Source organism: Pezoporus wallicus, unplaced genomic scaffold (genome assembly GCF_028554395.1).
Source record: "Pezoporus wallicus isolate ANWC-B61680 ecotype Strahan unplaced genomic scaffold, APGP_CSIRO_Pwel_v1 scaffold_13428, whole genome shotgun sequence".
NCBI classification, from domain to species: domain Eukaryota; kingdom Metazoa; phylum Chordata; class Aves; order Psittaciformes; family Psittacidae; genus Pezoporus; species Pezoporus wallicus.
The window spans coordinates 2,622,882-2,647,679 of NW_026637482.1; the positions used below are offsets into that span (position 1 = coordinate 2,622,882).

The following is a 24,798-nucleotide window of genomic DNA, read 5'->3' on the forward strand; positions in this document are numbered from 1 at the left end:
TGCACTCGATGATCCTTATGGGTCCCTTCCAACTTGAGACATTCTATCATTGTATGATTCTGTGATTACTTACAAGGACCCAGTGTGAGCATGAAAGGGTTCAGTGAACAGGGAAAGAGCAGTAGTTTTTGTTGATTGCAGAGCACATACGTATATACTTCATCACATTGCACAGCAATGCATACACAGACTCCCAATTCCACCGAGTTTCCCTCCCTTCTGTTCCAAATCAATCAGTGCCTGCATCCATTCCCAAGAAAAAGCCTAGCCCAAATGTTAGGAAACTACAGGTGACAAACCCACAAATCTTTGTCCTCTTCATACTGGAAGCAGAGCCCCAGCATCTGTATCTATGGCTTCTGCTGCTCTCTGACAGTGCCTGGCACACAAACAAGCCAAAGAGTTAGTACTGGGCTTGTTTTTAAATCCCACAAGATGCCTAAAAGAAATATTCACATGGAAAGACAATTTCTCTATCCTTCCTGGTCTCTTTGAAGGAAGCATCTTTATTGGAAATTGCAGATACTGAAGAATTAAGGTGCAAAGGTGCTTTTGGGTGATGTAATTTGCTGCAAAACCAACTTTCATCTTTTTGCATGCTGCTCCTTTGTCAGATTAGACCTACCTGCTCCCTCTGCTCTGGACACAGCAGTGGGTATCATATAGTGCTCTGCTGCCGATTTAAACACTTGAGATAGCACAATCAGCTATTGTTTTATTTTAAAACTAATAGCTCTCCGTGTGTTTGCCAACCTGTAAAAAGCACTGGGTAGAGCAGGCAAAAGTTCCGTCTAGCAGGTGTTTTCTGGGATGCCTGCTTCAGACGTGGGGCCATCTAGTGACACAAAGAAGAAAGGGCTGGGGTTTGCTTTTACCAGTGTTTCCTGGGAAGTGGAAAGTGCGTTTGCATTTCACTTACAAATAAAAAGACTAGTAGAATCTTCATTCTGGTTTTCTAGTGATAAAACTCAAACTAGCTGCAGAAAAGGGAAGAAATCATATCGCACTTCTAGCCTTTACGACCTTTGATACCCCCTTCCTGAAAGTTATGTGGTCACTCTGCTTCTGACTCCACAAGAAGCTACAAGACCATTTACCTTTCAGCAGTGGTACAGAGATGATTGTTTTAAACCATTTGGGGGAGTAAGAGTGCCGTGTAAATGCTTGAGTGAACTAGATAGGCTCATGAGAGGTGCTGCAACAAGAAATGAACCAATTCTGAGAACCGTCATTAGCAAAGAGAAAACATTTACTCCTGGGAAAGGATCTTTTCCTTCCTACTGTTCTTTGGTGTTTGGAAAACAGATTTTGAATTGTGGACCTTTTACCATTTCTCCTGGATGATCTGAATCTTCTGAAGCAGAGTTGGAGGTGCAAGAAGGAAGCTGGAATCATCACTCCTGGACAGTCCCACCTGTATGTTCTACATGCAACTGCTTCTGCTGTTTTATGCTGAGAAAAATTAGCTGTTGTGTTTACTCACATATCAAAGGGCAAGATCACAGCTACTCTGAATATTTAAAACATACTGTGAGAACACAATGGTTGCAACAGAAGACAAACACATCAAGCGTTTCAAGTATTTACATTAATACTCTGACATGAGATGAATTGCATCTGCCTGACAGGGCTCACAATCCATGCTTGGAACTTTCCTTGAAAAGAATTTGTATTCTGGTGTATCTTCTGCTGCTGTTCATCCAACTAGGTTACTTCTGCTATCCCTCAGGGCATTTGAAATTACAGTGACGGGCAGCATCTCAAATACTGTAAGCAGAGATTTGCTTTGGGTATAGGATAATGCTGTGCCTATCCATGAGCAATCCACTTCAACCTTAACCTGGTAATGTTCTTGTTCTGTTGACCAAGCAGAAACAAAAGTGAACCTTTACATCAAAGGAGAGACCCATCTAAAAATCAGAACAGAGTTTAGACAGAGAGGTACATTCTGTCTTTATCTCTTGTTAATAAGAATGCAAACAACAATGGCTAATTTTGAGAGGTCAGATATGTGTTCAAAGAAAATTAGCTGGATGTTAACCTGTTGATAACAAAGAATTCCATGAGATTGGATCTGAAAAAGAGAACCAAGATACTAGTATATCCAGTCCCAGTTCTGTGAGGTTTCTATAAAACAAAAAATTAAGGGCCTTACAAAATTACAGGTCTTGAGAGTCAGTGGTGCTTGACCAGTCTCAGAAAGCCACCTCTCCCAGCCATTCACCACTCCTATTTTACCATGTACTCTTTCCATGAAGTAGATGAACCTCTGCATGTGTCAGTGCCACCAGTAGCTTCAGCTGTCCACCCAAAAGACCACTCTGCCAATGAGATAGGATCTCCTGTCCTGACTCCAGTTTATTGTCTAGGGACTGACCCCCACTGCAAGTATGTCCACATAACAATGTGCCTGAAACACTGGATGAGACCCTTAGTGTCATGGCTTACTGGTGGGGAGCCAGCAGTGCTGGGGTAATGTTGGACTTGACGATCTTGAAGGTCTTTTCCGACCAAAATGATTCTATGATTTTATAACACTGCCCAGGACTTCTGCTGTGCTTAGAGAGGAAATGGTAAATCTTATACAGCATGAAAAAAATAGGAGCACTTATAAGTGCAAAGTTACTTAAAATTCTGTTTAGCTTTATAGTGATTTAGCCTTCCTGTTTAATTAGTATCTAGAATTGCATGTTGTTTATAGCCACTGGTGTTTCAATAGATGTTTAAATGTTTAAAGTTTAATAAGCTTCCGTTCTCAAAAGAACAAAAAATGTATGTAATTAAATTTTCAATTACTATAGGGGATTTTGGGGTCCATGCAATTAATAAAAGCTTAAGGCACTTAAGTGTGATCTTGTTTTAAAAACTAAAGAGTTGAGCACTTAACTAATTAGCTCCAACACTTGTAGTGTATTTTAGTTATTTCCAGCTTAACAAAAGTGTATGTATTCCTTTCTTTGAGCTGTTTAAAATTAAACTATTAGAGCTACGCATCTTTAAATGCCATTGTTTGCACAGTTTTTCCCATACCTTTTACAAAAATGCATTTACATTATAAATCAATCTGGTCTCCTGCATAATTCCATTAAATACTGAAAGATTAATTTAACCCTATAATGCTTTATTATAATTTGATTCTGTATTTCTGCATTAATATATTGGATAGAATGAAGAAAAAAAAATACAGAGTAAGTAAGCTCGGAAACATGAACAAGAAGAAACCTGGAGAGGGGCTTTGGACAAGCTCCTATAGGGACAGGACAAGGGGAATGGCTTTAACCTGCCAGAGGGGAGACTGAGATGAGCTCTTAGGCAGAAGTTCTCCCCTGCAAGGGTGGTGAAGTGATGGCACAGGGTGCCCAGAGAAGCTGTGGCTGCCCCATCCCTGGCAGTGTTCAAGACCTGGTTGGATGAGGCTTAGAGTAACCTGCTCTAGTGGAACGTGTCCCTGCCCATGGTACGGGTTGGAAATGGATGAGCTTTAAGTTCCCTTCCAACCCAAACAAGTCTGGGATTCTGTGTTACTGTAGTGCTGTGCCCTTGTACATCGAACTGGTGCAGTCAAGATGAATTCAAGAAGGGATCTGTGGTTAGGAATTCAGACAAGAGGCAAGAAGTTTGCTCTACAGTCACACAGGGTAGTCTAATAATACATGCATTGTCCCTTTCTTCTTTTGCCTTTGAGATCCCCAGATGTCTGCGAAGTATAGGCTTCCTCAAACTGGCATCATATCAGGGTAGAGAGAGTCACTGAGGCATGATGGACTTTCATAGTTTCCCACAGCTTTCCCTCTCCCCTAGCCCCTAATATGATATATTTGCAGCCTCGTCAGGCTCCTTTGAAGGCCGACGTTCAATTATTGTTTGGATTGCTGACAGTATTTCTTGAGAAACACAAGCAGAGAAGGGAAATGGTGAGTTTTGGCCAACGTGTAACTTGGCTGCCTGTGAACAGAATTTCCCAGCACAAAGAAAAGGCACTTTTTTACTTTCTTCTCTCTTCCAAATTATACAAACTTGCTACAAACAATAAGAGTTGGCAGTTTCTCAAGAAGGATTACAAATAGCTTTCATAATTAAAGACATACAGAAAGTTCACACAGATGTTACAGCTGTCCTAGTAATTACACTAGGATGCATATGGAAGGTGTTACACTTAAAACGTAAAGATATTTACAGTCTGAGTTTTGTGCTCTGAAAACAGAAACCTTCCAATTTCTCCACTCATTCCAATATTTACATGCCATCTTTCATTAAGTCATGCTTCAATGCTAAAAGACACTCATGGATCACTATTATCTCCCTTTTTCAAGAGGAACATTGATGAAGCCAGGTTTTATGCTGTCAAGACTTCACTAATTTGAAGTGATACATGTTATGAACACATAAAAATTAACTGACATGAAGTATGGTGAATTATTAAACAATACAAATTAAAGATGTTGAATTCACAAATTAATTAACAAGCATTAACTCTCCCACTCATTTGTAAGAACTGTACTGCAGTTCACAATAATATTACTTGTCAAGACCGATTTGCAGAACATATGACATATTCAACAGTGAAATGCCTCACAAAAAAGACTGTAAAACTACACTGGATAGTAACTGTAAACAGCTACAGAGTTTTAATGCATGTAAGAATTTGTATTTCCAATGGAATTTATTTCTTAAAACACTTTTCCATCATAATTACTAGAAAATAATAATTTCCATTCTGTAACACAGATCAATGGGAAAATGCAGTACAAATAAGGATAGGACTAACTTAGGATAGGACTGGACTGAGTTATTTACTGCTACAAATTAAAAATGTAGCAGCCTAACTTTTACATACTGCACTGCAATACTGGGATTCAGAAAACAGAAATTAAATACCTAGGCTCCCTCCACAGAAGTCAAGAACCTTAGAGCAATAATTAAAGTAACCTCTTTGTAGTTTCAGGCTGTTCCTTAGACACTGACTGACTTTAAAAAAGCAGGCTCCAAACTTCTGCCTCTCTGCGAATAACTCCCTGTACTCTGTACCCCAAATATAAACTCTGATCTTCACATCCGTCCTGCCAAAAGCCTACAGAGAAGCCAGACTACAAAGCAAACCAACCCATATCCAGTGAGAGAACTCACAGGGAAGGATTCTTGAGCGCCAGGTTCTAGTCTCAAAAATGTTTCTGCATTTAGCAGTCAAAACCATCCTTGGGACCAGGGCCAGCCAAATCACCATTGGTGAAGTTACTAATCAGTCCCGTTTTTCTCATTTTCCTTCTGCACATTAACACGATTTCAATACCACACCTTAGATCACCATTCTCAGTGGCTGTGATCTGAACCTACTTTAGGGCTCAGAAGGATACTGCTGTAGGCTCCTGTTGTCAGGTATATCTATAACCTATTAATCTAAGAGTCCGGCATAACCTAAAACTCAGCCTAGGACCCCCTCCCCAAACTAACCGATCCTGTCCCATTCATACACAGCAGGAACGTGGATTTACTGTATGCATTCAAAGCACCCAACACCTTTGTGGGACAGGTTTTCAACAGTCTTGCAGTCTGTCTTACTCTGGCTATATTTGACCAGCAGATGGAAGCAAAAGAACAGGTTAAGAAAGTCAGAAAACTGCTGCTTCTGGGCTTCCTGGATCCGTTGGATAAAAGCATGGCGAGGCAGTACAGCCTTAACTTGTGGGAAGAAGCTGAAGGGGGAAGGAACATGGACTTGTCCCCTTTCGCTGTATGTGCTCCTACTATAACCATGCAAATACAAGACCTGGGGGCAGCAAGAGGCCCTGCGCTGAGAGGCGAACAGGACAAAAGCACTTCCATCCTGCAAAGGGAAGGGAAACCAGAAATGGAAGTTGCATGTGCCCACCCTTAAGAGGCAGGACCGACATCATCCCGGTGACTCCGAGACCTCCACGCCCCACGTCCAACTCCAGGTCAGGAGGGACCTGATGGCTGCCTACAACTGCCTGACAGGAGGATGAAGCCAGGAGGGGCTGGGCTCTGCTCCCAAGGAACAAGGGATGGGACAAGAGGAAACGGCCTCAAGCTGCACAAGTGAAAAAATTCTCCCCTGAAAGGGTGATCAGACATTGGAAGAGGCTGCCCAGGACAGTGGTGGAATCAAACCATGTAGACAAGACATGTTCACAAACCATGTACGAGGCCCTTAGTAACACAGAATCATAGAATAGCTAGGGTTGGAAAGGACCTTAAGATCATCTAGTTCCAACCCCCGTGGTTCAGTAGTAGCCTTGGCAGTGCTGGGGAACAGTTGGACTTGATCTTAAAGGTCTTTTCCAACCTAAGCAATTACACGATTCCAAGATTCTGTGACGGCTCTAGAGAGCATGGCACTCAGCACCACCCCTTCACATTTTTGCCATCCACTTCCTGTAGTGTTACATTAAAAAGTAAATGGCTCTGGGTTAGGAAAGATGATGGAGAAGCCTAAGGCTGGCCTCCAGCTGACCTTGTAAAGTTCCTTCCTTAAAACAGTGCACATATACACAAATAAAATCTACTCATCTCAGCTGATCCCCTCCAGTTTTCTCACTGCTTGCAAATCATATCCAGTTGTCCATTAGCAGCACAGGAGGTTGCTGAGGTGTAATGCTGATGAGTGTAATTGTTGCAATGCTGAGAGCAGTTATAGGATGGGTTGTTAGGCTTTTTTGGTTTGTTTGGTTTTGTTTTGTGGTTTTTTTTTTTTAACTGTTGCATGTTTTGTGGGAAGTAGGGAGAGTTTATTTAGAAGATCAGATGTTCTGGGTGGGTTTTCTTTCCCCAACAAGCCTAACTCAATTTAGGGAGCAGAGTGATTAGCACCTATAGGCTCCCTTGTTACCCTAACTAGGGCCTAATGGGATAAAATTAAGCACAGGAATAGCTGCAGTAACAGCCTCTCACATAAAAGCATGACTGCTTTGAAAACAAGTTGTCTGTTCCTACAATGGCTAGTTCTGGGTTGGATGTTGATGCTTGTCCTGTAAACCAGGAAAATGAGGGAGTGGGAAATGCTGCAGGAGCTGCAACAGAGGATTCTGAGATGGAGTGTAGAGAAAGGAAGAATTACAGCAAGCAGGGGAGTAAGAAGAAGCAGCAGAAGTATGGACCATTGAAGTGCCAATACTGGAGGTAAGTCTTTTGAAAGTTTGGTAGGAAGAGATATTTTTGGAGAGGTTGAAAGTTTGGTAAGCTGCTAAAATGGTGTGGTTAACTGAGGAGTGCAAGTCTGGAGTTGACGTGTGTGAAGACTCTTGGAAAAAACAGTGAGATTTTGAAGAACTAGAACAAAAGGAGAGACTGACTGTAAGTACTGAAAAGAATAAAGGAGGGAGACTTGGACGAAATCTTGGTGTGGAGATAAGTTAATGGAGTGGGAGAGGCTAGGCCTGAGCTTTTGTGGATAGGACCCAGGAAAAAGCTTGGGGAGGAATGTAAGTATTGAGTACTTGTTTTTTTTTGTGGGCATGTCCCCTGTGTTGAGTAGAAGGCAGGCTGCAAGGGAAAACTATGGGAGAACAAAATATGATGAAGAGAGGACTGTCAAGCATAGGAATTAGGATAATATGTAAATTCATCTTGCACATGTGAGGTGTTAAAATACAAAGTATGGTCTGTTTTATGCTAGTGGATGTTTGGGATGAGATGAATGGGAAAGTTGAAAGACGTTATGAAGTGAGTGTACGTAAGGAAGAAACGCCAAGCTCTGGCATGAGCCTGAACACTTGATGGCTGTCTCAATGTATTTGAAGAAAGAAACATGTGAAGGTGTGTTCAGAGAAGGCTTTTGTCCAGCCTGTGCTGGTATATGCTTTAATGATCAAAGAGATCCTCACCTGCAGCTTGCCCCTTTGGTCTGGTACTGAATTGCAGTCAAAAAGACGCATCTGATGGACTTAAGAGCTCAACTTCTGCAGTGGTGTTGCAGACAGCATGCTTTGTTAGGCTGCAGATGCCTCACAAAGGGGGTCTAAAATGAGCAAATTCCCTATGTTTAAATTTTCAAAGAAATGGCTGCTGCAAGACCAAGCATAGAATCAGTTTATGCAAAGAAGGACTAGCTCTCTGTGGTTATGGCTAGCAGAAATAAGGGTTTATCTTGGACTAGCTGGTAGTAAATGAGAAGGAAGGCCATTGCAAAATTACTACTAATTATGTTAATTATCTAGTTCTTACATTTCCAGATCTTGTAGTGATTTTGAATGACCATAGCCACTGTGTTAGGTGGGTGCTAGTACCCTCTAGACAAGCTCAGTTAGTTGTTCCTAGCATTGCTTGCCCAAATCCCTCTCTAGCACAGCACTCTGCCAATGTGTCCTCTCCCCTGGCCCATGAAGAAACTTGTGTAGCATCCTCACATTTGCTCTGACTTGTCCTATGGCTGTAGGTGTCACTCCAAATCCATCGACTGTGCAAAAATTGCTGCCTTTTGGTTAATATGGGCAAATACATTTTGCATTTCAGATCTTCTCCCTCTCTTCCCCCCAAAGGTCTCTTCAGCTTTGTGTTTGGGCTGGTTTGGCTGTTTGCCTGTTTGTTGGCTCAGTTTTTACTTTTTCATTTCTATTTTATTGCAATAAACCGGTTGTTTGGTTTAATGGCACTGTTGCCAATGAAACTGAATATTGTGACTAGGTAATTATTGTGACTAGATAATGATCTCTCGCTGCTTTTGAAAATAATATTCTCAGCTGCACCTCAATGTTTATTTTTCTGTAAATGTCTCAACATTTCCCTTACAGCAGGAAACCCATTATCCAAGTTCTGAAGCTTACAGCCAGTGACATTTTCGCTTCATTTTTTATTAATAAAACGTGTCACATCACCGTTATAATGCAAATTATGAGAACGTTCTTGATGAGATGGATAAAGCTAAGAAAGCTATAAAACCGCAGCAAGTTTGACCTTTCCATTTCACGCAATGCAGTAGCGAGGCTATATTATTTGTTTTTCCTTCTTTTTAAATGAATATAATAATAATGTTTAACGGCTGAGTACGTCCTCCTCGCTGTTACCCATGACGGGAGGGAGCGCGGCGGCCCTGAAGGGGCGCAGGCCCACTCGCCTTCACGCCCCTCCGGGGTCCGCTGCATACCTGAGCCGCCGCTTCACCTCAGCCCCGCGGGGTCCGAGCGGCCCGGCTCGGTACGCGGTGTGTGTGTACGTACAGAAACCGGCGGGTTTTACCTCACGATCCCTCTCCCCCGACCCCCTCCAGGGCCGCCCCGCCGCTCGGAGGCACGGAGCCCCCTCCGTGTCCCACCCCTTCCCCGCTTCTCGCCGGAGCCGCCCTCCGCCGTCACGTGCCGGGGGCGCGCACCGGGTGCACGATGGTGGCGGCGGGGCCCGGCGACGGCGGCGGCAGCAGCAGCAGCAGCAGCAGCGGGTAGAAAATGGCGGATTTCGAGGAGCTGCGGGTGAGGAGGGGGAGAGGCGGCGGTGGCGGCGGCGGCGCGGGTTGAGGTCCTACCACCCCCGGTCCCTCGGCCTTTCCTCATCCCTGGGTGCGTGCCTGAGGAGGAGCGGTGAGCCCGGCCGGGAAACACCGGGGCCCTTCCCCGGGGAGGAACCGCTGTCTGAGGAAACCCTCCCTTGGACTGCGCCCCCCCCTCGGCACTCCTCTGGGGGACCCCGGCCAGCCCGCTCTCCGTTCCCGCCGTGTGGTGTCGGTGCCGTTCTGCCCCCCCCCCCCCCAATCCCGCTCCCGACATCTTAAAAGCTGTTCCATGCGGCCCAACCGCCCGGGAAGCCGGGCCCTGATCCGGTACTGGGGCTCGCATGGCGACGGGCCGGGCTCTCGCGGCCTCAGGAGGGCGCAGCGGGGCGAACCGAAGGGAGAATGCTGAATAATTACCGGATCCTTGAACATGCTAATGATTACTGAGTTTTTTAAAATTCATTAACCGCTTTCTAACCGGGAGAGCTGCGCCTGTGAAGCGTAAAATCTTGTATTCCTTTTCCAGACCTGTTTTATCTGCAGTTCAATGGCTTTATATTTCAGTCGTGGACTTTTATGTAGTAGCTTTTTCTCTGTGTGTGTGTGGTGGCCTTTCGTATTTTAAGATGTGTGCACAAAGAGCTGACTGCATCGTTTCTGCCTTTCCTCGTGTTTCGTGAGCAATCTGTGATTATCTTTGTTCAGAAGGAGCAGGTTGTCCTTCTGCAGCACCCACACCTGCAGAAGTGCTGCCGAGGGGATGCTGCATGCACACTGAACACACCCCCCTGCCCCGAGCTGGACTTCCCTACAGAAGGAATAAAAGTCAGCTAAATAGGAACGGCTGTGAGCGAGGCTTCAGTGCACAGGGAGGTCTCATGGCTGAGTTGACTGTAGTCTGGCCAACAGTGGGAAATACACAATTGCCAGAGAATCGCTTACACTTAAGCCTTGTTCCAGCACTTGCACTGCTTGGGTTGAAGTGGCTGTAATGTAGCTTGGGAGCTTGGTTATAAAAATCTCATGGAAAGAATTGAGTTTCTTTATTTGATTAGTTCTCTAACTCAGTTTTAAGGAGGGTTGGCTTATTTTATCTTAAACTTTTTTTTAAAAACTTTTTTATGTTTGTACATCTTCTTGTTTAGTGTTCTCACTCATTTTCAGCTACGTTCCAAGGTCTCTCAAAGGGTTTTAGCTATGCAGGTGGCTAAAATCCTGGTGTAAGCTTTGTAGCAGGGATAACTCTTTTTGATGTGGCTCCTCTTCTCCAGGCTTGAGCTAGAGCAGTGATCCACATTTTCCAGGTGCTGTGATCACTTATCTAGATAGTACTGGTAGTACTATCTAGAGTACTGAGTACTGATAGTACTGGTGGACTCTGGTTGAGAATTGGGTACCTAAAATACCTTTGAAATTATATATACACCTGAGTTGCTTGCTAGAAGTAACAGAGAAAGTATGGAGGGAAAAGAGGATTTCAGGCCAACTACAGGAGTGCCCTTTCATCACTCAAAAAAACCCCCAGGTATTAGTAGTTAAAGATACTAGTCTGGATAAGTGTCTCTTGGTGTTCCTATTCATCTTACTTGTGAACTAGGGTGCCTGTGAAATGAATGTTAGCCTGGAGCCCCTCTAAGCTTCAACATCTAGCTGATAATAATTCATGGTCCATTTTGGGAAAGTTCTAGATGTTTTTGGAAGAGAATATAGTAGACTGCCTCATGTCTTCAAGGTCTTTACTGCCATTATTTTTTCTTTTTAAGGAAGAATGTGTCTGTTTGAATACCAGGCACTTGGTCTGCAGATTTAAGGGCTTGGGTGGTTTTTTTTTGTTGTGTTTTTTGGTTTGGTTTTTTTTTTTTCCATAGCGCCAATTATTTCTGCTTTTGGCCAAAGAAGAGACACTCTTCCCTCCCCCACCAATAGATTTCATTAATTGACCTTTTGGAATGATTTAAACTGCTGCTTTATAGGTTAAGGTACGAGACGTTTTTATGGCAGTATTGTTTGCTGCTCTATTGTTGATTGTAACTTCCTTTCGTATGCGAGTTTTACCTGCCTTGTAAAAAGCCACTGGGGCAATTCAAACAGTTGAATTTATTTTAGTATATTGTTAAGGACTGAAGGCAGGAGGTGAGAGTTGTCTCTTAAATCCTGTTTATGAGGGAAACTTGTAGGGGCAGCATTTTTCTGCTCTCAGGACAAGGGATTGTTTTAGTACTTGTTAGAATATTGTTATGGTCTGGGTCTTCAGAGTAAAAGTTCTGGGGAACTGTGACTAAAAGTTTATTACTGAGAGACTGCAGTGAAAGAAACTAGACTCAAAGGAACCTGCTGTTACATTGTGCCTTTTGACAATCTTAAGTTTTCTTAAAGGATTCGGAAGCAGCTGTAACCACAGTCACCGCTTCTCACGCTATTGCTGAAAATGTCTATTATAAGGTTTACCCCTCCAGACCTTCAGATTAACTGCTGATTAATTAGTAATGCTTATTGAATTCTGTAGCTTACTGGTTTCTGGAATATTAGTGAGTAGCTGAGAAGCTTTGGTGAGCACAACTGTAGCTTTCTTGTATTTTTAAGGTACAGTTACCAGACCTTCTGTTCACAGCTGTGTTCTTAAACGTGGCTCTTAACTTTATCCATAATTTGCACTCATGGGCAGCCCAGTGAATGTCAAAGGGGTTACATGGGCATAGGCAGACATGGAACAGAAGTCAGCAGTATGGTGTGGAGGCCAGATTTGGCATGTGAACACAAATTTTGAACAGAATTGGCCCAGGAGAGGGGAACTACAGCTCCTTGTGAGAGCCATCTGTGAGACAACAATTCCAGCTCCAAGCAAATTCTGATCAAGATTTGGCTTGAAGCTACAGTTTGCATCACAGCAAAATACTGCTGTTAAGAAGATAGGTTGTATTTATTGCTTGGAGAGAAAGACAGTTTCTTGGGTCCTCTAAGTTTCTGCTGACATCCTGACTCTAATTTGGAAACAAATAATATGTTATCCTTGAAACATTGCAGATCCCTAGTTTAGAAGATAAGAACTTCAGTCTAATAGTTTGTGTTTAGTTGGGTTTTGAAGTAATGTGTTAGTTTCATCTTTATGGACAAAAAGAAAATCTCTTTATATGCAAACAAATACGCTTGTGTGTCCTGCTTTCAGCTGTAATAGTTAATTTTCCTAGTAGCTGATGCAGTGGTGTGGTTTGGCTTTAGCCTGAAAATAATGCTGATAATGCAAGGCTGTTTTAATTGTTGCTCAGTAGCACTTACTCTGATAAAGGACTTTCCAGCGTTGAATGCTCTGCCAGTGAGGAGGGGCACCAGAAGCCAGGAGGAAGCAGAGGCACGACCCCTAACCCAAACTAGCCAAAGGGGTATTCCATACTACAGCATGTCACACCCAGTGTATTGGTCTCAAAGTGGCATTATGTCATATCTTGCTTGCAGTATACATTCCCTGTTTTGGTGTTTATTGCTGTTGGGGCTTGGGCTAAGGTATTTTGTTGCACTTTAAAATAGTGGTTTGTTCCCAGCATTGCCACCACCTCTATACTTTATGAGCTATCTAATGGGAACTATTAATAATCATACCTCTTCCTTTTTCTCATCAAGGAGATATTCCCCCCCATCTCCCCCACTAGGATATTTAGAGCAGTGTTTAGAAGTTTGAAAACTTTTGAATGTTCTTGGGATGCTGAAACCAGCCTGGCCCTATTGCTAGGTGTTGATATGTTGTTGAATATGGTTCATATCTTGCTTAGGGCTAAAAGCTACATGTGGCAGCTCCAACCTGCCTGAAAAGCACTGTGGCTCAAAGGAGAAAAAGGACCAGAACTCTATTGACAAGGAATTTGGCTGCTTCAACCCCTGCAACACACTATAGCTACTTAGCTCCCAGTACCAAAGGTATATTCCGTACCATGGCTTGTCGTGCCCAGTATATGAACTGGGAGCAGTTACCCAGAAGGGCAGATTGCTGCTCTGATCTATCTGGGTATCAGCCTGTGCTGAGCAGTTGCATTGTGTATCACTTGTGTTCATAGCTTTCATTTCTTTTCCTACTGCTCCCTCTTGTCATTACTGTTGTTTGTTTTTTTTTCTGTTATAACTGTATTTTACTTTGTTATTAAACTGTTCTAATCTCAGCCTGTTGACTTCACATTCTTTTGATTCTCTTCCCCTGTGTGGGAAGGGAAAGGGGGAGAGTAAGCGAGAGGCTATGTGGTGCTGGGTTTAAACAACAACAGTGCCAAATCTAATTTCTGTGACCCTGGCAATCAGTTTCAGGGCCACTGTGGGAAGAAAACATCAGTGAGAAGAGATGGATGTGTGCTCATATTTCCTGTGCAAAAGGGGAGATTATACAGAATTTACTGGAAATCAGGGTTTATATATGGTGAAAAGAAGTCCTACTTTTAATTTTTGCTCTTGCACAGCCAGTACTGAAGTCATGAGATTCAAATGTGAAGAGCTATATGGTTTGAATGCCATATTAAAATACAGAAATTGAAATTTCCTTCTTGTGTGTATTGGATCTTTTCATACAAGACTTGGTAGCTTTCTGCTCCTCTTGCTTTGTTTTTCCAGTCTGAAAAGACAGTATTTGCCCGTTTACCAGGTGAAGCAGTGCTTAGTGCTAAATTGGTAAACAATAAATCAGTTTTCTTGTGTCCTTTTCAAATTCCATTGCCAGACCCTCTGTTGTATTGTTTTGTTTTAGCTGTGTTAATAACATTGTATTGCATATGCATTTCATTTGATGTAAAAATCAAATATCTTTTGTTGGTTTGAGGCAAACTTAAAAATGGATAGAATAGATACCTAGTTTCTGTTGGTGATGTAGTGATATAGTTGCAGTTAATGTTGCATGTATTAAATAAGATATCCTGTGATAAAATACGGTTAATAACCTATGAAAAGATATTGTTATTTTGTATCTATACATAGTTCTCCTGTTCCTCCTAGAATGCTCAGTCACTTTTTCAGACCAGTGAGGCTGCAGTGAGTGGTACCTTAAAGTTTGTTGTATCTAGAATAATTAAAAATTAATGATTTTGCTGAGACACAATGATGGGGTGAGGAAGGAGTTAATGTAGCTTATTGTACTTAAAAAAAAATGAGTCTGCAGTGGAATGGGTCAGGCTTTGTTTGGAGTGTCTAATGTGAAATGAATATAAACATTTGATTTAGGATTTCCATGTTACATTAAGTACATACAGCTTGAAAAATTAATGGCTAATTCAGGAGCCAGGCTAGAGGTAGTTCAAAGAAAAATCCCTACAATACTGAGGACCACCTCAAGACAGAAGTTGTTCTTTCTTACTGTTATTAGACATCTCTAGCCCACTGTAAATAAGCATGTATGTAAATCTGTTGCAAAAGATGTCACAAATACAGTTCTCTGCTGAGTGTCCACAAAAGGTCTCAAAGCCAGGACTGAGGATTTGTGGGGTTGGACCTTTTTATGTTCTTTCGATATAGCCTTCATACTCTGCAGAAAACGTCTGGAAGTTGCTGGGGCTGAAGCAGAGCTCTTAGGGGAGACTGATGAGAACTCTTGAATTGCTTCTGCTGGTTCAAGTATAGGGTTCAGTACTTGAGCAGTTGCTGTTGCCCTAGAAGCAACAGTTGTTGTTTACTGTAGACATGTCAAGAATTTAACAGACACTCTTGGTTACCTGTCATTCATATATGTAAGTACAGTGGCTGTTTCAGGTAGTTTTGCAGGGGGAGTGTGGAGAATTGTGTATCTCTTGAGAGAGACTTTTGTTCTTTTACTGTGCTCTGGAACGTGATTGCCCTTGATTTCGGTGGCATGTCAGTGTTTCCTGGACTCCTTAACATCACCCCTGAGAAATGAATGCCATTCTACATAAACCTATGGCTTAATGCTTTAGAGAAATATTTCTGCTTATGAATCATGCCTGCTATACTTTAGCAGTAAGAAACAAACAAACAAACAAAAAAAGCCCTGTGAAAATTCTTATGACCTTCAAGTACCAATTTGAGGGGAAAAAATGTTTCTGGAATATGGAAGAATTATCTAGTTTGATTTCCTTCCTTAAAGTTCTGTGAAACTACTCTTTGTGTTCATGGAGGAACATTAAAAATGAAATGGCTCTGGTCTTCTGTATTAAAGCTGTGTTAAAAAAGCTTTTTATTGGGCTGCACAGCTGTAAAGAACTTCTCAAGAGAAAATTGATGGCTTTTACATGACACAACTTGAGTGTCTAATCTTAATTCAGTGGTGTGAAAAGCATGCTAATAGCTAGGCTGCAGTCTTTTACAATATTGCTGGAACTCCCAAAAGAAAGTAACTTGGTAGCGTTTGTTTGAAGTATTATCTGTCTTTCACCATGATCAGAAATGCTCTTAAACATATGCTATGTCTCCATGAAAGAATGTTGATCGTAACAAATGCCCACTTTGATGTATCTGTAAGTGGAGTAATAAGCTAAAATGTGTAAAGAATCATAGGATGGTTTGAGTTGGAAGGGACCTTTAAACTCATCCAGTTCCAATCTGTTGCCACAGGCAGGGGCAGCTTCCACTAGACCAGGTTGCTCCAAGTCCTGTCCAGCCTGGCCTTGAACACTGCCAAGGACAGGGCAGCCACAGCTTCTCTGGGCACCCTGTGCCATCACTTCACCACCCTCGCAGGGGAGAACTTCCTCCTAAGATCTCATCTCAGTCTCCCCTCTGGCAGGTTAAAGCCGTTCCCCTTGGCCTGTCCCTACAGGCCCTTGTCCAAAGCCCCTCTCCAGGTTTCTTGTAGCCCCTTCAGGCACTGGAGCTGCTCTCAGGTCTCCCCTTCAGGAGCCTTCTCTTCTCCAGGCTGACCCAGCCCAGCTCTCTCAGCCTGTCTGTAGAGCAGAGCTGCTCCAGCCCTTGCAGGATCTCCATGGCCTGCTGCTCATGTTCTGGGGTGCAGCCCAGCACACAGGGGGGTTCTGGCCTCAAGTGCATGTGGCCGAGTCATTGGGAGCTCATCAGCCAAACCCCCAGACTCTTTCTCAGGGCTGCACCATGTGGTCTCCCTCTGCTTGTGTTTGTGCTTGGAATTCCTCTGGCCCATATGCAGGACCTTGCATTTATCCTTGTTGAACTCCATGAGGTTCATATGGTCTCACCTCTCCAGCCTGTCCAGGTCCCTCTGGATCCCACCTCTTCCCTCCAACCAGTCAATAGCACCATACAGCTCAGTGTCAACAGCAAATGTGCTGAGGGTGCACTCGATCCCACTGTTCATGTCGCTGACAAAGATGTTAAACAGTGCTGGTCTCAACACCAACCCATGAGGAACATCACTTGTCACTGGTCTCCACTTGAGCATGAAGCCCTTGACTACCTTACCCTCTGAGTGGCCTGTCCATCAAATTGGAGTTTCTCTCCAATTTAGAGACAAGGAAATAAATGGAGTCCAGGTAGATGGTGTTAGTTGTTCTTCCCTTGTGCACAAATGCCATAACCCTTTCATAGAAGGCCACCAAATTGGTCATGTGTGATTCGTAGGTCAGATTAGCTGTGTTTTCATGCATGTGGTGGTTGCCTTAAAGGGAATATACTGTCAGCTTCAGGAGAAAATGCTGCAGAAGCTGTTGTTTAGTAACTTCAGTAAAACTCACTCTTGTAAGACTTCTTCCAAAAGCATGTATAAGATTTTTGCATTAATGGACAAAACTGAGTTTTTTTTATACTCTTACATATTTTATACTTATTTTATAGAAGATAAGTATACCTATATAAGATACTTATATCTTCTATACTCTTATATCCTTATTTATACTCTTCATTTTTAATGAAGGTGTTAATTTAAAATCTTGCTGACTCTGGTATTGAAGCCAGCCTGTGTCTTCTAATAAAATAAAATCCATCTTCTAATGAAATGCTAATTTGTGGGGTTTCAGCATAAAATGTTAGCTGTTTCAAGGCATGATTGACTGCACATTTCACCTTGATTAACTTGCAGGAATGCACAGAAGGTAGCAGGCAGGGTAAGAGGCAGTATTTTGCAGTACATGCTATTTCCCTTAATCTCAGTGTAAAGGATTATTTTATTCATATGCATTCTGATTATGGAATCCATAATCATGCTTACTGCCTGCCTCTGAAATAAAGGGGGTGATGTTGCTATCAAGCTTATGCTGTTAAAGCAGGTAACATGAACTTCTCAGTAAATTCTTGAATTTCAGGATTGTCTTTTAACACAATTTCTTATGTGGCATGACTATAAAGCTGTTAAAGTACTTTAAGCTATTTTTTTATGAATACTGAAACACTTAATTTTCTTCACCCTGTTTGACTGTGAAACTAAGGAAAATTGGCAGGGGATTGCCAGGTGGAAAGTAGCCTTCTCCAGCAGCTTGCAAACTGAATTGAGTTCCGTTTCCCTCTCCTCTTTTCTTGTATTGTGCTGTTGAGAGAAGCTGCTGAGATGAAATTAAGGTGACATCTGCTGTTGGCCTGTTCTTGAGGTGAACCACTCAACACCTCATGAGATGCTGCTTTCACTGATAATTGCATCTGTGGTGCATTTATACATAAGGGGGAATACCAGACTGCTGGGATAGCTCCCTGATAGCTACTTGATAGAAGCATCACTGTTCCCAGACTGGCTGTCTAGAAATGTTGAAATAGGATAAACCTCATCCCATCAGCAATAAGGAAAGGGTGCGTGTCTTAAGAGTACTGACATAGTATTTTAGATGGTGGTCTTGATTTGCATGAGTAATGTGGCCCTTGAGAAGGCTGCTTGCTCCTGCTGTCTGGTAATGGCACAAGAAGTTCTGGACAGGCTGGATAGATGGGCTGTGGGTGATCGTAGGAGGTTAAACAAGGCAAAGTGTCAGGTCTTGCACCTGAGCCACAACAACCCCATGCAGCGCTCCAGGCTTGGAGAAGAGTGGCTGGAAAGCTGCTCATGGAAAAGGACCTGGGGGTGCTGATTGACAGAGCTGAACATGAGCAGCTTGTGTCCAGGCAGCCAAGAATGCCAGCAGCATCCTGGCCTGTAGCAGCAATAGTGTGGCCACAGGGCCAGGGCAGTGGTCATCCCCCCTGTACTGGGCACTGGTGAGGCTGTACCTGAAATCCTGTTCGGTGCTGGGCTACAAGAGAGACATTGATGTGCTAGAGCGGGTCCAGAGAAGGCCAGTGGAGCTGGTGCAGGCCTGGAGCACAAGTGTGATGGGGAGTGGCTGAGGGACCTGGAGTGATTTAGTCTGGAGAAGAGAAGGCTCGGGGGAGACCTTATTGCTCTCTGCATTGAGACAAGGAGGCTGTCTTTCCGAATCAACAGCTACCAGAAAGGAGGTTGTAGCGATATGGAGTCAGTAGCAAGTGATAGGACAAGATGTAGTGGCCTTGAGCTGCACCAGGGGAGGTTTAGACAAGGTATCAGGAGAAATCCTTTCCTGACAGGGTTTTGAAGCCCTGGAACAGGCTGTGCAGGACAGCAGAGGAGTGTATCATCCTTGGTGGTATTTAAAACTGTGTAGGTGAAGCCGTTAATGGTATGGCTTAGTGGAGTCCTTGGTAGTGCTGGGCAACGGTTGGACTTGATGATCTTATAGATCTTTTCCAACATCAGTGATTATATGATTTGAAGTTCATTTTTCATCTGGCTCAGTTCTCTGATCTGTCTTTCTGTAAAATCAGTTAGAATCATAGAATAGTTAGGGTTGCAAAGGACCTTAAGATCAAGTTCCAACCCCCCTGCTGTGGGCAGGGACACCTCACACTAAATCATATCACCCAAGGCCTCGTCCAACCTGGCCTTGAACACTGCCAGAGATGGAGCATTCACAACTTCCTTGGGCAACCCATTCCAGTGCCTCACGACCCTTGCAGTAAAGATCTTCGTCCTTATCCAATCTGAACTTCCCCTGTTTAAGTGTTAACCCTTTGCCCCTTGTCCTATCACTACAGTCCCTAGGGAAGAGTCCCTCCTCAGCATCCTTGTAGGCCCCCTTCAGATACTGGTAGGCTGCTGTGAGGTCTCCATGCAGCCTTCTCCACGCTGAACAGCCCCAACTTCCTCAGCCTGTCTTCATACAGGAGGTGCTCCAGTCCCCTGATCATCCTCATGGCCTCCTCTGGACTTGTTCCAACAGTTCCATGTCCTTTTTATGTTGAGGACACCAGAACTGCACGCAATGCTCCAAGTGAGGTCTCAGGAGAGCAGAGTAGAGGGGCAGGATCACTTCTCTCAACATTAAGGAGAAAAAAGGGAGCAAGCAGCTGAGGGCACAGGGGGAGTTCTGACTCTTTGGTATCTGACTGCATGGTTGTGTTACAACTTCAGCTGACATCCCATTTATGTTGGAATACATGGCTGTAAACATTACAGTAGTATAGTAAGGGTTAGGGAAGGTAAACGCTAAACATTCCACTGTGAGATGTATTCCTTCTGAAATCAGCGCCCAAAGCTTTAAATATTTTGCATTGGACTACAGTTTAAAAATTAACAATGCACTTCTGAGCTGTTTGTAAAAGTATCTTTTACCATGCCAGATGTCTGCTAATGCCTGCCTTCTCTGTTAAGGTCTTAATATGCCAGTCCTTGAATGTGGAGCTGGTACAGTACAGCAGTATAGATTAAGGTTGGATGTTCCTTAATCTTTAAAACGTCATCTCCTAGTTATAGTGGAAATGTCACACAGAAATAAGAAGGTGGATGGATTAGAAGAATTCTGGATAATGTTACACCTCTGAAGAGAGCCGTCTCACAAAAATGTGAGATCATGTGCCTGTACCAAATTACTTGTTTGTAGTAATGGGGGTAGAAAATCACCTTCTCTGAGTTTGCTTTTTAATTTATTTTGTTTTTAAATGAGAATATTTCTGTTTATCAACTTTATAGATCAATCCTCAGTCTTCCACAACAAACTCTGATAAAGTAAATAGTATTGTTTTATTTTGAAGAGATCTTTGTGTTCCGCAATACCAGAATGTGGTATGAAAAGGACAAGAAGCTTACTGTGACTTTCTGGAAAAATTAATTATGTTGGTTAAACAGTTTTTTAATGTGATATGTACCTCTTAAAAACTGTCCACCTTGTTTTTGGCATCCTTTCAGGAATGAGAACTGATGTGCCTGTCTCTGTTCGAGCATGTGTTCAACACATTGCCCAAAATAAAAAATTAACTAGGCAGTACTTAAATACTTCCTTGTTTCTTAAAATGTGGGAAAGTGGTGATAATGCTGATAATTTTGGTTTTTCTTTATTTAATGGAGTGAAATATTGTGTTAGAGCTTATATTTCTTGCCTGTGAATTTAAAGTAGCACTGCCTGGGTTGCATTAAGGTTTTGTTGCTCTTGCTTGAGAGTGGAGACAATTAGAAGTCTTTGAAATACAACAAAATGTAATTTAATAAAACCAAACTCAACTTTCAGCCTGGAAACTTTATTTCTGTGTTTTAAACTAACTGTATTTTTGTTCTGGGAGATGGTATAGGATAGTACCTGAGATAACAAGTGTGAAACTAGAATGATGGAAGCTCAGGTGCTTCACTGTGGTCCTCAAAGTGTTCTGCTCAGGGTACCGTTTGTTCACTTCTGCTTATTTCTCTTTTTATAGAATATGGTATCAAGTTTTCGTGTTTCTGAACTACAAGTATTGTTGGGGTTTGCTGGACGTAATAAAAGTGGGCGGAAACATGACCTCCTGATGAGAGCACTGCACTTACTGAAGAGCGGCTGCAGCCCAGCAGTTCAGATAAAAATCAAAGAACTCTACAGACGTAGGTACCCAAGGACAATTGAAGGTCTTCCGGATTCATCGGCTATAAGACCTGCTGTTTTCAGTCTGGATAGCAGTACCTCTGTCGAGCCTGAGCTGGGTGCTGCCGCCATTCACCCGCTCCCTTCTACTTCAGTTGCATCTCAGTCTCCTTCCTCACCTGTCAGTCCTGTGCTCCTCCGAAACACTAAATCCCACATGCAGCGGCCATCCTCTCCGATTCCACCTGTTCATCCCGACGTCCAGCTGAAAAGCCTACCTTTTTACGATGTGCTCGATGTGCTCATAAAACCTACAAGTCTGGGTAAGTGTTTGTTGGCTCTGTGTGTTGCTTAATTAATGGAATAGGTCTTGCTTGTGACAGCACTAACTCCAGGCTTAAATGGCTTTTGCAGCCACGGATAAGGGGAAACTCCCTTCTCCTCTTTAGCCTTGCTTTCTCCTCAACACTTGTTCCTGAAAGTGCCAAGCCATGCTTCAGAAAATAGTGTGCTCTTTTTTAAATACTAGATGATTAAAGATCTTTGTCTTTTTGAATATTAAGTAATAGAGGAGGATAGTTTAGTTAGAAGGTACCTACAGTGGTCGTCTAACTGGCTGAGCAAAAGTTAAAGAGTAAAACTTAAGAGCACTGTTCAAATGCCTCTTAAACACTGACATGCTTGCAGCATTGACTGTCTCTCTAGGAAGCCTGTTCCAGTGTTTGACCACCCTCTCAGTAAAGATGCTTTGTAGTGTCTAGCCTGAACCTCCACTGTTGGCTGAAAGATCTGGACATTAAGTTTCTGCCTGGTACAAGCAAGGAATAACTGTCGGGGCCAAATGAAAAGGATTTCAGTAATTGCTAGTAATTAACGAATTGCAATAACATAATGAGAACAAGTTCAGTGGTTTGTTAATGTAGTATCTGCACATACTGCATGCACATTACATGCAGATCACTGTGACAGTTCTGCAGGTTCTGGTGTGTGGCACTGAAATAGCGCAGCAAAGTTTAGTACCTTGCTCAGCACAGGCTGGAAGTTCCTCAGCCTACAGGTTGTTGCTGTACTGTGTGCTAAAAGGCAGAGTGGACCTTTGTCTTCTGAATAAACAGGAGTCTCAGTTTAGCTTTCTTAAATACTTCACTCAAGCATAATTCTTTAGAATTATGTTTTGTCTTGAAATTCAACCTTTCTTACATTCCATGGTTGCCTACCTATTTAGTAATGTAGTTTAGAAACACTTCAGCATTTTGTAAGCTGTCTTCATTCTTTTAAACATTTTAGTTTCTTATCTGATAGTCTTTTAGCTGTGATTTGTACCTCAGTGAGGTATACTCTGATCACTGGTCACCCCCAGTACCTAAGCAGCAAACATTACTAACATTATGTACAATGCCTGCTGTCAATTCTCCTTGTGAGTTCTGACACCCTGTTAAGAGTTTGTATTGTACCTGTGTATCAGTACAATCACTGCTTTGGTGTTGGACAGCTCATGCTGCTTCAACCTTTACAGAGATAATGTGTCAGTGTCACAGTGCCCTGGCTAACTCCTACTTGCGCAGTAGCAGAGTATCTGAATTAGCCTCCTGAATTATTCTGTGCTGTGGGACAGCTGCTGGCTTATAATTAACTGGACTGGTTGCCGGCCACGTAGTCACTCCATTCTATATAATGCAGCATATGCCGCACATTATATTTCTGCTGTGTGCTGTGCAGTTATCTTTTGTTTCCTGGTCAGTGATTTGTAGAGGTGGTTAGAAATCTCTCTAACAGCTGTTTTCCTAACTTTGGAAATCATCTGAAAAGAGTAATTTCCTTTTCTGAGAGAAGACTTCCTTGGGAGTATCGCCATGTTATAATGTGTCTGCGAATGAAAGTTTCAGAAACCAAATAGGTAGATCAGAGAGCTAGGAGTGTGGTCTGCTTCACTGCGACTCTTTAAAAGGGATGAGTGTAGCTATTCTTTTATGTTAACATCAGAACACAAGACCAGGTGTAGGTGTGGGGTTTACTTTTAACCCACACTCAATTCAGTACCAGAATATTTCCATGATCTTTCTTGCGTGTGCTCAAGTAATATTTTAAAATAGAAAATGCTGTCTGTGGTGTGTGTGTGTGTGTCTGTGCACAATGTTGCTGTTTTGAATTGTTTGAGGAACTTGGTGTGTATTTGCTGCACCTGGGTCCTGTTTCATGTTTGTGTTCCTTTTGTGTGTGTGTTCTGGGCGTAGAGACCTTGTTTTCAAAATGTCACAGTGTACAGGGCAGTCTGGCTCTTCCAAATGTTCCTGGCTTAGTTGTGCTATGCCTGTGTTCATCCTCCTTGCTGGTTACTTTAAACTGTTGGACAAGTCCAATCTGCCTTTATTTCAGGTCAAGATCTCTAACTTCTCAAGTCGGAACAGAGTAGAAAAGTAACATCTGCATCCTGTGGACTCTTAATAATAAAGTATTTCTGCTTCCCATCAATGACAGACAAGTAGGATTCTGATATAAAAGTTGTATTTAGTTAATTTTTTTTATTGCCAAATGTTTCTGAGGGGTAAGTCCCAGACATGAAGTCTAGCTGGCTTCTCTGGCAATAGGGGTTGTGCTCTTCCCCTTCCTCCCCAAAGGCTTTAGCTGTTTCTGAATTGAGTAATTTTCCAGCTGCTCATTTATAAGTTCTGGTGCACATTCTTGTAGTACATAAAAACAAACATCTTCTATGTTTTGTCAGGTATTCAGTATTACATTTGTTACATGTTTGTTTGAACCTTTCTCCTTTGGGAAAAGGGATTATAATGTGGGTTGCCAAACTGCTTTAGTACTGAAGTGTAATGTGATATTAAGCCACCTGAATATGGTTGAATGAATTATTTGTTCCGTTGCTTTCGTCTTGACAGTTACATGCAGTTTAACCACAATTTGATTGTATTAAATGACTTATGCCTTGTTCCAGAAAAAAAACTCAATTGCAGATCCTGTTTTAATTAATGACTTTAATCACCATGCTTAAATCTCTCTTTTTTGTGTTTTCTAGTACACAGCAGTATTCAGAGGTTCCAAGAGAAGTTTTTCATCTTTGCTTTAACACCTCAGCAGGTCAGAGAGATCTGTCTTTCCAGGTAAGTAAGAGTATGTCATGGTAAGGAGAAAGTGTGGATTTTTGGTCCATTAATGCATCACATAAGCTCAGAGATAAAGTAATAAAGTCAGTATAACTTTGGAGAGGATTGTATGTTCTGTTTTCATCAGGAATTACTGTGCACAGAGTTTATGTGCATCAGGGAGAAATCCTATGCCACTAAAGCGATAGCAATTACTTGGTTCCAAATAATATTGTGACTGTTTAGAGGGGTGCTAAGCTTTTCTTCCCTGCATGTTTCCTGGCTGCAGGAATGGAACACTGCTTTTGTCTTTTATCCTGGGTTTCATGTTGTTGCAAGACCTATGGTGTAAGCCAAGAGAATTCAAAGAGTATTTTGTTCTCTGGCAACATCATATTTCATTGTCACTATAAACTCTTGACAGAGGGTGCTGATCCTGAAGTTCTGCTGAAATTGCAGTAGCTAAACAGAGGTGCTTATAACACATCTGTAACAGATTGCTTATAAGGTCTGTTCACAGCTTAATAAAAGAATA

The 24,798-nt window shown here is 42.5% G+C and overlaps 1 protein-coding gene across 5 annotated transcripts in view; it reads left to right on the forward strand.

Annotated features, from left to right (window-relative positions):
- The first annotated feature begins 9,300 nt into the window (after window positions 1–9,300).
- Window positions 9,301–24,798, forward strand: part of PIAS2 (protein inhibitor of activated STAT 2) — a 32,735-nt gene continuing 17,237 nt past the window's right edge. For 2 of the 5 annotated variants that reach the window (XM_057405707.1, XM_057405709.1), the window contains exons 1-3: window positions 9,301–9,422; window positions 21,029–21,494; window positions 24,197–24,281. In XM_057405707.1, the coding sequence (XP_057261690.1) occupies window positions 9,399–9,422; window positions 21,029–21,494; window positions 24,197–24,281 (575 nt within the window). In that variant the 5' untranslated portion in view covers window positions 9,301–9,398. The remainder of the gene's footprint in view (window positions 9,423–21,028; window positions 21,495–24,196; window positions 24,282–24,798) is intronic. The other 3 variants (XM_057405706.1, XM_057405708.1, XM_057405705.1) reach the window with 2 other exon arrangements.